This window comes from Diabrotica virgifera, chromosome 10, assembly GCF_917563875.1.
Source record: "Diabrotica virgifera virgifera chromosome 10, PGI_DIABVI_V3a".
NCBI classification, from domain to species: Eukaryota; Metazoa; Arthropoda; class Insecta; order Coleoptera; family Chrysomelidae; genus Diabrotica; species Diabrotica virgifera.
Window position 1 is genome coordinate 51,357,056 of NC_065452.1, and position 14,729 is coordinate 51,371,784.

At 33.5% G+C, this 14,729-nt stretch overlaps 1 protein-coding gene across 1 annotated transcript in view; it reads right to left on the minus strand.

Annotated features, from left to right (window-relative positions):
* Nucleotides 1-14,729, minus strand: part of LOC114341077 (contactin) — a 60,500-nt gene that overhangs the window by 16,788 nt on the left and 28,983 nt on the right. The window contains exons 4-11 of the mRNA XM_050663549.1: nucleotides 11,791-12,088; nucleotides 11,506-11,749; nucleotides 11,348-11,450; nucleotides 10,652-10,833; nucleotides 9,224-9,352; nucleotides 8,731-9,171; nucleotides 8,499-8,671; nucleotides 3,263-4,141 (exon numbers count right to left, since the gene is read on the minus strand). Of these exons, the coding sequence (XP_050519506.1) occupies nucleotides 3,263-4,141; nucleotides 8,499-8,671; nucleotides 8,731-9,171; nucleotides 9,224-9,352; nucleotides 10,652-10,833; nucleotides 11,348-11,450; nucleotides 11,506-11,749; nucleotides 11,791-12,088 (2,449 nt within the window). The remainder of the gene's footprint in view (nucleotides 1-3,262; nucleotides 4,142-8,498; nucleotides 8,672-8,730; nucleotides 9,172-9,223; nucleotides 9,353-10,651; nucleotides 10,834-11,347; nucleotides 11,451-11,505; nucleotides 11,750-11,790; nucleotides 12,089-14,729) is intronic.

Below are 14,729 nucleotides of genomic sequence, written 5' to 3' on the forward strand. Positions count from 1 at the left end.
TGAAAAAATTAAAAAAAAAATAATATAAACTTACGTGCATAGAAATCGGCAAACTTAAAAATTTGGTCATTTTTATGTCTCATATTTCCTAAACCTGTTGGCCGATTTAAGTGATTTTTTGAGCATGTTATAACCTGATTCTTTAACAATACCACTGTAATAATATTGTTGCTAAACAGGTAAATTTTCATTGTATACCGGGTGTACCAATCAAACTGTGTTCTTTTCTCAAAGTTCGCATCACCATGTGGAATATTCTAGCATTTATGAAATACATACTGAAATTAAAACCCAACTATAGCCTCAGGTTTTCTTAACATTCTGTTTTTTGATTCATTCGTTTATGTTGGATAATAAAAAAGTTGGGTACTTTAACAACTACACATGTTCTTCATCAATACACGGTGTTTCTAAATAAGTGCGACAAACTTTAAGGAATAATTCTGCATGAAAAAATAATGACAGTTGACTTTATAAACGTATGTCCGCATATGTTTCGTTTCCGAGATACGGGATGTTGATTTTTTTCTTACAAACTGACGATTTATTTTATTGCTTTAAAACCGGTTGAGATATGCCAATGAAATTTGGTGGGTTTTAAGACGTAGTTATTGCACATTTTTTGACATACAATTAAGAACTTAATATTTACTATTAGCGCGCATACGTGTGATATGACCGATATTACCCGTATGCACGCTAATGTGAATATAAAATTCTTAATTTTATATAAAAAAATCCGCAATAACTCTCTTAAAACCTACCAAATTTCATTTGCATATCTCATCTGGTTTTAAAGCAATAAATAAATCGTCAGTTTGTAAGAAAAAATTCAACATCCCGTATCTCGGAAACGAAATATTCGCGGACATACGTTTATAAAGCCAACTGTCAATATTTTTTCATGCAGAATTACCCCTTAAAGTTTGCCGCACTTATTTAAAAACGCCGTGTATTGATGAAGAACATGTCTAGTTGTTAACCCCTTCGGTACGGTGATGCACCCTTGTGCATCATGCTGGACTGTCCGCTCAGTACGGTGATACACACGGGTGCATCATGATTTTTCGTTCGCCATATACCACCATGTATACCGCCACCACCTGCATCATATTTCAGGTATTTTTGTTCCGTCCGAATTTACTTATTCAAATCTAAAAGTGGGGAAACCACGCCCAAAAGTGGGTGATGTCCAGAAGGAGATTAGATTTAGTTAATTTGATTGGTGATAAGGTTGTTTGGATGTTTGACTGATGGGGTTGTGTGGGAGGTGAAGTTACTGTGCTGCTGTTTACATTTTACCTTACTATCCCTTGCAAGATAATTCGGATGGAATTTCCCAGATTAGGAGACTGGGACGATATCAAGCACAAAATAATCTGGGTGATTCCATCCGAATTATCTTGTTTATCTTTTTTAATAATTCTTGTTTAAAATGGTATTTTATAGATAAAATTTAATTTAACTCACATACTATGTAGAATAATAAATTTAATAAAAATAGTTTTATTTCTAAAATTAGTGTTATTATTACATTAGCTTTAATTAGTTGTAGTGTGATACTGTATTTTAACCGACCGCGCGAAATCGCTAGGTAAGCGCTCGAATCCGTATATAGGACCCGACTTGCCGAATGACGATCCGACACGAAGGGGTTAAAGTACCTAACTTTTTTATTACCCAACATAAACGAATGAATCAAAAAACATAATGTTAAGAAAACCTGAGGCTCTGGTTGGGTTTTAATTTCAGTATTTTATAAATGCTAGAATATTCCACAGGGTGATGCGAACTTTGAGAAAAAAACAGTTTGATTGGTACACCCGGTATACAATCAAAATTTACCTGTTTAGCAAGAATATTATTCCAGTGGTATTTTTAAAGAATCAGGCTATAACATGTTCAAAAAATAACTTAAACCGGCAACAGGTTTAGGAAATATGAGACATCAAAAATGACCAAATTTTTAAGTGGGCCGATTTCTCTGCACGTAAATTTATAAAAAAAGAGCATATAATAAAATAATAATAACAAAAAAAAATAAATAATTAAAAAAAATAGAAACAAAAAATAAAAGAAAAATAAAAAAAAACAAGTAAAAAAAAATAACAAAAAGAAATAGAAGTAAAAAAGTGATTACCACAAATTAAAATAAATATTTATGAGATGCAGATCCATAGTCATAAGAAATTTATGACTATGAATCTGCAATCAATCACAAACAAGTCTGGCTAATTGGCTCTGCCAAAGGAGAATAGGCAGAGAGAGGGAAATTGAAAACACAATAAAAGAAAGGAAATTGCAATATCTCAGACATGTGATGAGAGGCGAAATATATAACATCTTGACACTCATAATTCAAGGAAAAATAGAGGGTAGAAGAACCTGAGAAAATGGTTTAGTTGCAGCCCAAGGCAACTGTTGCGATTGCAACTTTGTAAATTATGGTGCAACTGACGCTCGCCTTTTCTTTCCTACCAGCAAAATAGTTTGGCTAGGTTCAGGGCAGGTTTTTTTCTCCTACTTGAAAATGCGTTGGGTCTGAAAACCAGTTTATTGTGTAAAATGCAGGGTGTGTGCTTCTTTCGCGCCTGTTTTTGGCGAGATTCGTGTGCCGCCACTCAAACAGTCAACATGCATCGACTCAGTGTAATATTAGATCGCTAAATGCGAAATCTCTTAAAAGTTTTAGTAAAGTAGTGATGTTTAGTTTGTTTGTGAAATGATTCTCCAGAATAAAGGTAAATTCGTTTATTTAGCTCACTCCCTGCAAGTTTTAATTATTTACCCGAACCACATCGAAGGAAGCCGCCCCAACAGATGGCTTGTACGAAGTAGAGGGGATAAATTCCCCCCACTTCGTCCAACAACTGTTCAGAGCAGCTGCCTCGAAGGTCAAAATAGCCATGATGATTGCCAACCTTCGTGGCGGAGATGGCACTTAAAGAAGAAGAGATAAGGGATGAAAGACACAAAGAAACGAACGTACCCACATACAAGGAATTTATTGAAGCAGTGGAACGGTTGCAATCAGGAAAAGCAGCAGACCGAATTAAATCAGTAATAAATTAATAAAAAATGGCCAAAATTGAAGAAAAAAATGAAAAATTGTTTCAATGTAAAGGCATGATTTAAATTTTTGGAAAAAAATGAAAAATTGTTTCAATGTAAAGGCATGCTTTAAATTTTTGGAAATCAAATAAATCAATAGGTGACAAAACAACCGCAGATACAAAATAAAAAAAAGTTTATATGTACTTACTCTGTGACCTATGAGCCTTCCTCTAACTTTCTCCCTAGTTTGATCAACAGGAACCCAACTGACATTAAGAGCAGTGGAATTAAAGGATTTGGCAATAACTAACTGTGGTGCCACTTGAGGCATATCTTCGGCAGAATAAATGACTGTCTCAGGACTAATAGGCCCAGCGCCTTCATTATTAAAAGCTTGAACTTTAACTATATATTCTGTGTAATACCATTTGATATCTATATTGACTACAGCCTCTCCAACATTTCCAAATTCTTCCAGTTTCTGGCTCTTAAATTCAACTTCTCCGTCCTTACGTTTCCAGAATATTTTATAATGTATTCCAGGGCTATTTTGTTCATCTGGCCTCAGAGGTTCCCAACGAATAGTAAGATCTCCAATTTTGCCTCCGCCTCCACCAATATTCCGAGGAGCAACGTAAGGTCTATCAGGTGGAGTAGCATGTCTGGGACTGTGTTGAGATGGTTCACCCATTCCCAAAGAATTCCATGCTGCTACTCTAAACTCATACACAGACCAAGGTATAAGAATATTGTCTATTGTGGTCTCCTTTCTTCCTGTATATCTGTCAATTTCTGTTGCCCTAACTTGATGGGTAATGTTCACCCATGTGTGATTCCAATTGGTCCTTCCGCTAATCGTGTAACTATAAATTGGGGAACCATGGGTGGCACCATCTGTCCATTGCAATGTAACTGATGTTTTCTGAATATTTAATACTTGAACACCACCTGGTGGGCCAGGCGGGCCTTCTACTATGACTCGAGACCTCGAATATATTCTACCTACTGCTGATTTAACAACACATTCATAATCACCAGAATCAGAAAATGTTGCATTTATTATTCTTAGATAGCCACCATCAACTTTCTAAAAAAATAAAAATATATTACATAATATTTATTTATTAACGGCATTCATTTATAAAAGTTCACAAAGCTACACCTTAGCAATAATAAATGTTTAATAGTTATTTATGTACCAAGTACCAAGTCAATAAAGTGACTCTTTATCGAACGAGTCTGATATTACAAGAGCGAGCGTAGCGAGCGAGGCGAGTAACAGACGAGTTCGATAAGGAGTCTTTACTGACGTGGTGCAAACAAAATTTTATCGCCAACAATGGAAAATACATATTAAAAATAAAAAGAGATTGTAATATTAAGTAAATGCATATGTACTAACAAAAAGTATACCTGAAAAATTTGTGATACAATTAAATGTCTTTTATTCCTATTTCCATTAAAAACTGTATGATATTGTTGATATTTGTATTGTCTCTAAGACAGGCCCGCACATCAAAGAAACATGAAACGTAAATTAAGTTTCATGGATATAAAACACTGCTAAACAAATATACGTCCGGCAATTTATGAAACTCTCCGAAAAAAAAATGTGTTATGAGCATGAATCAGACTCGTTTCATTGGTAGGCGGACTTTGAGATTTGTTTACCAGTGTTTTATTTTCATGAAACATGTTTAACGTTTCATGTTTCATATTTTTCGTTTCATGTTTCTTTGGTGTGCGGCTTGCCTAAGAAGCTCAGATATGTCTCTGGGAAGGTTGAGTTTACTTCTCGTTTGCTGGTATATTTGACAATCGGTTAAGATATGTTTTATTGATATAAAATAATATTTGCCAACATAATTTGATATTGGTTTTAACACTTACTTGCAATTTACAATTTAAGAACTTTTTACATTTTAGACGTCATAATAATTTCATGACAGTGATGACAGATAACTTGCAAGATGGCCGCTTTCGATTTTTAATCGATAGTTATCAATATTGAATAATTACTAAGTCGGTAATATTTTTAATAATTAAAGTAAATAAATTGTAAGTCCACTCAAATACTCGCTATTCGATTACTGCCATCGACCACTTACATTAAATCTCGGTTAATTAGATTAATCGCGGCAGGTAAAGTAAAATTCTTCTTTCAGTACAATAAAGTGTTACTTTACTGCCGCAAATGGCGGCAAATGAGTACAATAATGAATGACTTTAGTGACGGTTGACGATAAAATACATAATATTAAACATCTCAAAATAAACAACTATGACAAACTTTAATACAGTTAAGGATAGACTAGGGTTGACATGTAAAAGAGATATCACTTATTTTAAGATACCTTTTAGTTGTTTTTTAAATAAACTAATTTTGCAGCCAAAAATATTTATTTGTCTTGGTAGGCCATTAGCACTCCGGACCAATCATGTAGTCGGTTCATTGATACCATAATTAGTAATCAACTATTCTAAATGGAAAATAAGCCACAATTTAACTAAAAAAATGATTTTTTTAACGTTTTGACGTCTACATCGGATGTCGTTGTCAAAAAACAAAATATTAATAATTTTAATATTTTAATACTAATATTAACATTAATATTTTGTATTTTGACAACGACATCCGATGTGGACGTCGAAACTTTAATAAAATCATTTTTTAGTTAAATTGTGGCTTATTTCCCATTTAGAATAGTTGATTACAAAAATGCCACAAGGAAATAGCTTCAGAAAAACACCATAACTAGTGTGGTGAAAAGGCACTGACAAGATTTTTGATTGTCTATTGTTTCTACTACGTACTTTAAGACTAACGAGTGATAACAATTGAGAACAATATATAATAGCATTAATGACTTTTTGGTGCAGGAAACATAAATCTAACCATGTCCTTCTTGACTCAAGTGGTGGTAAATCAACACTTTCTCTTTCCGGTATCCACTCTTAAAAGCTGCTATACTCAAAAATATATTTTTTACCCTTTCAATCTGTTCAATGTAACAGTTGTGTGATGGAGACCATACACTGATCCATACTCAAGAATGGACATAACAAGACCACAATAAAGTTTTCCAAATGTGAACAAAGACAGGTCTGCAGATGTGTGTTGGATAAATCCTCTGTACTTTCATCGTTACTTTCATCTTCCTGTTTGTTACTTGAGTGATAGCCCGATCATGGAACGCAAAATTTTACGAACACCTCCAAAAAAATAAAGGAAGGATGAAAATTTGGGAATAGGTAGTTGAAATTGTCTATTATTATATAAGAAAAAGTTTACAATTCTACATCCCCTCCATTTTACAAAAATTGTAAAATACGGGGTGAAAATTTTTTTCTCGGAGGTGAAAAAATATACGTTCAAAATAAGTCCGGAATTGGATAAAATGACTAATTCTAAGTAACTTTTGTTCTATAGAGCTTTTTTACTAAGTCAATACTTTTCGCGTTATTTGCGAATCAATGTGTTAATTTTTAACGAAAAAAAAAAAAAATGTTTTTGGACGGTTTTTCGAAGATAACTCAAAAAGTAAGTATTTTAGCGAAAAAAATATTCTTAGCAAAAATATAGCCCATAAAAAATTGAAAAAAATGGTGTATGCGTGAGGTCTGCAGACCCAATAGAAGCAGAGTTGCAGCTAATGAAATGTAGGTTCTTCTTCGTCAAATTTCAGATCGAATATCTCAATGTGAAATAACCAAAAAACGGAGCACTTTTCGGTGAAAATTCATTACAACTTTTTTAAAGTGTTTAAAAAAAGGTTTATTTGTTTTTCAAAAAAAATTCTAACATTAAAAGTAAGTGAGTTATGCTCAAAATATTGTTGACCCCTTTTATTTTTTGGTAAAAAAATGGCGAAAATCACCCCTTAATTAGCTTCTCAAATAAAATTAAACGTTACCACTTTACAAGTTACTTTACTTATGTATTGTTTATATTATCTATAAGTTTCATTGGTTCAAAGTGATCAGTTTTGAAAAAAATTGGGTTTAAAATAAAACATTTTTTTTAATTTTGAGAAAAATCGTAATTGTTTATGGAATTAACTTAAAAACAATTAGGAATACCAAAAATCTCAAAGAGTAATAAAATGTACGTTTTGCTTTTCTGAATGTTTTTGATTTTTTGTTTTCTTGTTAGACAAAAATTGGTTATGCTATGGCTGTTCAAAATTTGCCTAAACTCGTGATTAGTTACTCGTTCAAGCCATTTTAACTACAGCTTTTTCAAAACGAAGCACTTTGAACCGATGAAACTTACAGATCATATAAATAATACATAGACAAATTAACTTGTGAAGTGGTAATGTTAAAATTTATATGTGATGCTAATTAGGGGGTGATTTTCGCGATTTTTTTACCAAAAAATAAAAGGGACCAACAATATTTTGAGCGTAATTCACTTACTTTTAATATTACAAGTTTTTTTTAAAAACAAAAATTAACCTTTTTTTAAACACTTTAAAAAAGTTAAAATGAATTTTCCCCTAAAAGTGCTCCGTATTTTGGTTATTTCACATTGAAATATTCGATTTGGAATTTGACGAAGAAGAACCTACTCTTCATTAGCTGCAACTCTGCTTCTACTGGGTCTACATACCTCACGCATATACCATTTTTTTCAATTTTTTATGGGCTATATTTTTTCTAATAAGAATATTTTTTTCGCTAAAATACTTACTTTTTGAGTTATCTCTGAAAAACAGCGCAAAAACATGTTTTACTTTGTTAAACATGAACATATTCACTCGCAAATAACTCGAAAAGTATTGACTTAGTGAAAAAACTCTATAGAAGAAAAGTTGTTTAGAATTAGTCATTTTATCCAATTCCGGTCTTATTTTGAATGTATTTTTTTCATCTTAGAGAGGGGGGTATTCCCCTTCATTTTTGTAAAATGGAGGGGATGTAGAATTGTAAACTTTTTCTTATATAATAATAGACAATTTCAACTACCTATTCCCAAATTTTCATCCTTCCTTAATTTTTTTTGGGGTCAGATTGTTCTTTGATCGGGCTATGATGTGGCTTGAGAATGACAATTTGTCCAAACATCAGCAATCATAAAATGATTAAAGAACTTCCTGTAATACAGCAGCATCAATTCTGAATTGACAGTTTTCTTAGCAGTTTTACATCGTCAGCAAACATAAAACGCTACAATTTTTTTATTTTTTGTACTAAATCGACTAGAAGCAAGCAAAATACAACAGCGCCACAATGACAGCCTTGCGGCACCCCTGATGGTACCGTTATTTAATTGAAGTATTGGGACATCCCCAAGTTGTCTGCGTACGGCCACTAATAAATTCCGAAATCCTCTCTGAAGAAGGGGATCTACAATACCCAAATCTTTTAGTTTTTGTAAGAGGATACCTATAGAGGATAGGAGACCTATTTACTTAATAAATGTCAAATATGAATTAACTTACTATACGATTGTATGAATTTTTAACATCGACATCTCTTATAACCATTCCATTGTGTTTCCATATGTATGCAATATCTAACATCTCATCTGTCACGGCGTAACAACGCAAGTCAATATTCCTGCCAACAGATGTCACCATAGTCTCACGTAATGGTTCGACAAGACGAGGACCTCCTAAAATATGTACATGAATTACTTTGTGTAACATAGTTTATGACGACATTTTTACTTACGTAATACAATCAATCGACCTCGTGATTCGTCAATGCCTAATTCATTGGATGCTGTACATATGTATATACCCTCATCATCTCTAGAAACCGGGCTGATATACAAATTCCCATTTTCAAATATTTTCCTATGACCTCCCGAACCAATAACGTTTCCATCTTTCTTCCACACAAATTTAGGTCTAGGAGCTGCCTCTGGGTTACATTTAATGGTAACATTACCTTCTTCAGCTGCATAAGATTCGAATTCCAAAGGATTTTTCTTAAAAGAAGGCTTGAAAGCTAAAACTCTGAGCTGCGCTGATGAGTATGTAGTTTTTAAAGTATTGGAAGCTCTACATTGATACATTCCAGGATCTCTTTCTTGATCTAAGTATGATATGATCAAGACGTTATCCTGGATTTTAATTCTTCCTCTATCTTCTCTATCCATATATCCTTGAACTGAAAATGGGGATTATGAGTATCAAGACTGAAGAGAAGTAGAAAGACTTACCCAACTGCCGTCCATTCCTCCACCAAGTATAATTTACATCTGGAATACCAAATGCTTCACAGGTCCAGATGAGTTCACTTTTACTGTCCATATGACTGTCTTTTAAAGGAATTGTGAATGTAGGTTCGGCTAAAAAAATTAAATCAATTAGGATAAAGATAAAGATTGATAAAGCTGTCAGAGAATTCAAATACTTAAGAGCAGTGACAACAGCTGAAAACAGTTATGAAAAATATGCAGCAGTTAGAATCATGGCAGGAAATAGAGCGTGTTACTGCCTAGGGAAGTTGCTAAAATCAAAATTGCTCTCAAAGACAGCTAAAACAAAAGTATATAAAACTATAATCCGCCCCATAATACCATTTGCAAGTGAGACTTGGTCACTGAATCAGCATGAAACAACAACATTATTAGTCTTAAAACAGAAGATCCTCCGGAAGATCTTTGGAGCCTTATAGAGAAGAGATAACAGGAGAGTGGAGACGAAGACACGACCAGGAACCTCCAAATACTCGTCTTCTTCTTTTGGCATCATAACCCTGGATGGGTCTGTCTGTCTGGCTACGTCCTTCCATTCAGATCTTTCATGGGCCCTTCTCCATTGTCATATATTCATGGTTTTTAGGTCGTCTTCCACGTCATCCAACCATATCGTCCTGGGCCTTCCCCTTTTCCGCCTTCCTATCGGCTTCCACTGTAACATCTTCTTTGTCGTCTTCGTGTCTTCTTGTTGCTGAGCATGTCCCAGCCATGACAGTCTTTGATTTTTCACAAATCTTACAATGTCATACCCTTCATTCAGATCATTAACCTCGTCGTTTCTCCTGATTCTCCATGTGCCGTCTTCCTCTTGCACCGGGCCATATACTTTTCTCAGTATCTTTCTCTCCAATATCCTGAGTTAGGCTTCATCTTTTTTAGTCATTACCCAGGTTTCACAACCATAGGTTACTACCGGTCTAATCAAAGTTCTAACACTCCAAACACTCTATGGAGACGAAAACATATGATACATCAAGGCCAGTCATGTAAGATGGGCATGACATGTACTGAGATTGAATAATGAAAGACTACTAAATACAATGTTCTTGGAAAGGCCCGATGGTAGGTCAGTTAGTCGCCCAAAAAAAGATGAAAAGATTCAGTAACAAGTGATCTGCGTAAGATTAGGGTGCAACAATGGGAGATTATTACGCAACACCAGCAAGAGTGGAAGAAAAGAGTAAACATGGCCAAAACTCACTCAAGAGTCAAAAAAGCATGAATCAGAGTAAAAAATATTAGTAGATCACCTAACAGTAAGAGTAAAAATATTTATTTTATTCCGATATTCTGAATGATTTAAAAACTTAATGGCATTAGATACATGCTATTTTAGAACTTATTAAGTCTCTTTATATCGACACTAAAAACAGATGTTTGATTTACCTTGAATGTTCAGTATAACACTGTTTTCAATACTAGCTCTATCATTATAGGCACGGCAAACATATTCTCCCTCATCCTCCACTTGCACTTTCGGAATTACTAGAACTCTATTGTAACTTGTCATAAAGGCACTTCTTGGTAAGCTACCCCCCTTTCTGGTCCAGTTGTAGCTCGGAACTGGGCTAAATAAATAATTAATTGAATTTTACGAAATAAAAGACAGATATCGAGCACTGATTTTATTTAATCTTGCCCAAGTATACTTTCGCTCCTAGAGCATCTTCAGGGGCATTTCGTCAAGAAAAGGAAGGTATCTTTGAATGTTATTTATTGTCTGATACACGAAGGACAAACATACATTTGAGTGCCGGTATTTTTTGTATGTCTACATTATGAAGATAGAGGTACAATGAATTGTATCTGCAAAATTTATCTGTTTGTCTTTCATATAGTGTAGTTGTAAGATATATGTTAATTTAAGTTGCCACCAATCAGACAATAAATGACATTAAAAGATACCTTCCTTTTCTTGACGAAATGCCCCTGAAGATGCTCTAGGAGGGAAAATATAAATAAAATTCAGTGTTCGATACCTGCCTTTTATTTCGTAAAATTCATATATTCGAGCATTCAACCACTTCCTATTTTAAATAATTAATTAATAAGGATTAAAAAAAAACAAAAATTTGCACTTACTATCCAAAAGCAATACATTCTAATTTAACATCCTTTCCTGCAGTGGGAGCTTCTGGGAAAGCCTTGGGAAAATTGTTGGGAAATTTCAGTTGTTGGTAGTTGGCTGAAACATAAAAAATTAAATAACGTAACTAATCTAATATTCAGAACACACTTACAATGTGGATTAACCCTCAGTGGAAAGAATGGTCCGTTCCTACCAGAATCGGAAAACTCTGAATCAACACTGCAACTGTAATTGGCTCTGTCAATCGTTTCCAACGCAGAAAAGTATAAGGCTCCATCATTGGATGAAAAAACACGTTTATCTTCCTCAACAAAATTGGGAAAGTAGTCACGTGACCAAGAGTATCTGACAGAAGGGAAATGATTCGGTGGATCACAGTAAATTGACTTTCCCCAGTTCTGATCACCAGATTATGATTCGGTGGATCACAGTAAATTGACTTTCCCCAGTTCTGATCACCAGATTCAGGTGAACGTTTCAGGACGAATTCAAGTATAAATCCAAAGTTTAACTGAACACTTTCTGATATAACTGTTCCAAATCTATTGGAAGCTTTGCAGTGATATGTTGCATGATCAAGTTTTTGTTGGGGATTATGGATGATTAAGGTACCTCCACTGATAGTGTAACGGCTATCTCTTAAGGGATCTATCAGATGGGCAACAAGTTTGTCGTTTTCATAATCTTCACGATACCATTCGTATGTAGGAGTTGGATATCCTCCTGCAAAACAACTGAAACAAAATAATCATATCACTAACAATAAAAAAACTATGTTCACATGAATAGGAATAAAACCCCTGCATTCATATTTGTGCAAATCTGACAACTGCCTGATTCAGGAAAGATGAAAATTAACCATAAAACTATACCGGGTGGTGAATTGGAAAGCGGGCCATAGGAAACTCAATGTAAAATTCTAAGCTGTTAAATTCCTGCTTCCCTAATTATTTTACATCAAAAGTCATCAGAAACTATTTGTAGAGAATTGAAATCTCTATTGAAAACAACTGTTAATATTGTTCTATGAACAATAATTATTCAAAATTTTGTAAAAATATAATACAATTTTCAGAGTAATACGCCAAAGCTAGGCCACACACAATACAATAATGTGTATAAGATTGCATTTGTTGACAATGAATTTATTATATTAACAATTAGAACTGTCAATTTTTTAAATTATTTTATCATTTTTTGTTTAAAACACAATAAAGTTGATAAGATACCCTTAGTTAAGGAGAAAGTATTAATAATAAAGATATTTTCTTCAGTCAATAATGTGCTCACTGTCAGTTAAATAGTAACGTGTGGCCTAACATACCCACACATACCTACTGCGGTAAATACATTATATTTTTCAAAATTTTGGAATGTGTTTAAATCGTAGAACAATTGTAACTTCTGTTTTTAATACAGATTTCAATCCTCTACAAATAACTTCTCATGACTTTTGATGTAAAATAGATAGGGAAGCAGGAATTCAACAGTTTAGAATTTTACATTGAGTTTCCTATGGCCCGTTTTCCGATTCACCACCCGGTATATTATTCAGTAAGTCAACAAGGTTCACACGGATATGGTACCAGTCTGGGAACCAAAAAACGAAAGGGGTGATAGGCTTATCGAATTTTGCCAAAACAATAATTTTGTTATTCTTCTTCTTAAGGTGCCTATCCGTTTCGGATGTTGGCGATCAGCATGGCTATCCTAACTTTGCTTGCTGCTATTCTAAATAGTCCGGTTGTCGATGTATTAAACCACTTTCTCAGGTTTTGAAGCGAATTTTGTTATAGCGAATACATTATTTAAACTGCCAAAGAGAAGACTATACATGTGGAAGTCACCAGCAGATCGAGAAGAGAATTTTAAGAAACTAAATAGATTATTACTAATTAGGTTATTAGCTATGTAAATATACACAAACGCGCAATTATATTAGCAAAAACATATCTGAGTGCAGTGCTGACATGAGATCAGATCGCAACTCAGTAGTGACCAAAATTATACTCAAAATGAAGATTACAAAACGAAGAATAACAGATGCACAAAGCGATGTAAGTTTTCAAATCAAGACAAGCGGTTTCTGTAAAAAATATGGACTAAAAATGAATATAAAAAAGACTAAAATATAGGATAATAACAAAACAAACAAACATACATTTGGAAGAGCTCTGAGATGTTACGTTTTTTGATATACAATATAGACTTGAAAGCTAGACATTGAAGCAAGAACACATACTAAGCTAGTCATTTGAAATTTGGTGTTATAGAAAGATGCTTAAAACAGCTTGGACACAGAAGAAAATGAACATGGAAGTATTGCGATAAATGGGCAAAGAATACGAAATAATAAATACCATAAAAATAAGAAACTTACAATATCTGGATTGATAATAGGATAGTATAGAAATGATAATGCGGGAAAAGATACGAGGAGGGTGTCATGATTGAAAAGTGAGATCAGTGTAATGATTAAAAAAATATTCAGAAAATGTAATGTAATGTTTATTTACGGACTTGCCATTTTTGCAAATCAACTTAAATTTAACTAAACTATTAAAGCACAATGTGATTACATAAAAAGGTATTTTCAATCTCATTCTTAATAGTACTTAGTGATAAATGAAAAAATCATTACTATTAAATTTGTTTGCATTTCTACACATTCTCTGTAAGGGTTTATTTACAGTATAAGTTCGATTATGAAATTCTAAATAAAATAAGTCTTGGGATCTGGTGTCTCTACAGGGAGTACGGAAGTAAACCTTTTCCAAAAGAGCAGTAGCATCAATGCCTCCTCTCGTATTAATTTATATATAAATGCTACATCTAGCAATACTCGCCTTTCTTCAAGAGTAGGCAATTTAAGTAAATATTGTAAAACAATGTATTCAATTTCATTTACAGGTATTCTCAATTTGAAAGCAATAAATCTTAAGAACTTTCTCTGTACTCTTTCCAATAGATCTTTGTAGCAGTTATAATGCGGAGACCAAATATTGCTACCATCTGCTCCCAGTAAAATTAATTTTTCTGTGGATACTTGCCGGCTCTTTCGTTCAGTACGCGTCAATTTCGATTTATCTAAAACCAATTAATCTATACACAAAAGTTTTGGAAAGTTTTTAAAGTGAATTGTTCAGTTTCACCATAATGGGGGAAGAAGATCCCCCTGATGAAGGGGGAACACAAAATATGGACTTGGAGAATAGTTTGGAGATCCAAAATATACCAAATAATGCCCAAGTTGAAAATAATGCTGTCGTTGATAAGGAGCCATCCAAAAAAAATGTTTAATTTGCAGAAAGCTCACCTTTATTCTAATAAAGTGTATATTTTCATTGAAAAATCAAATAAAGAAGAGAATATGGG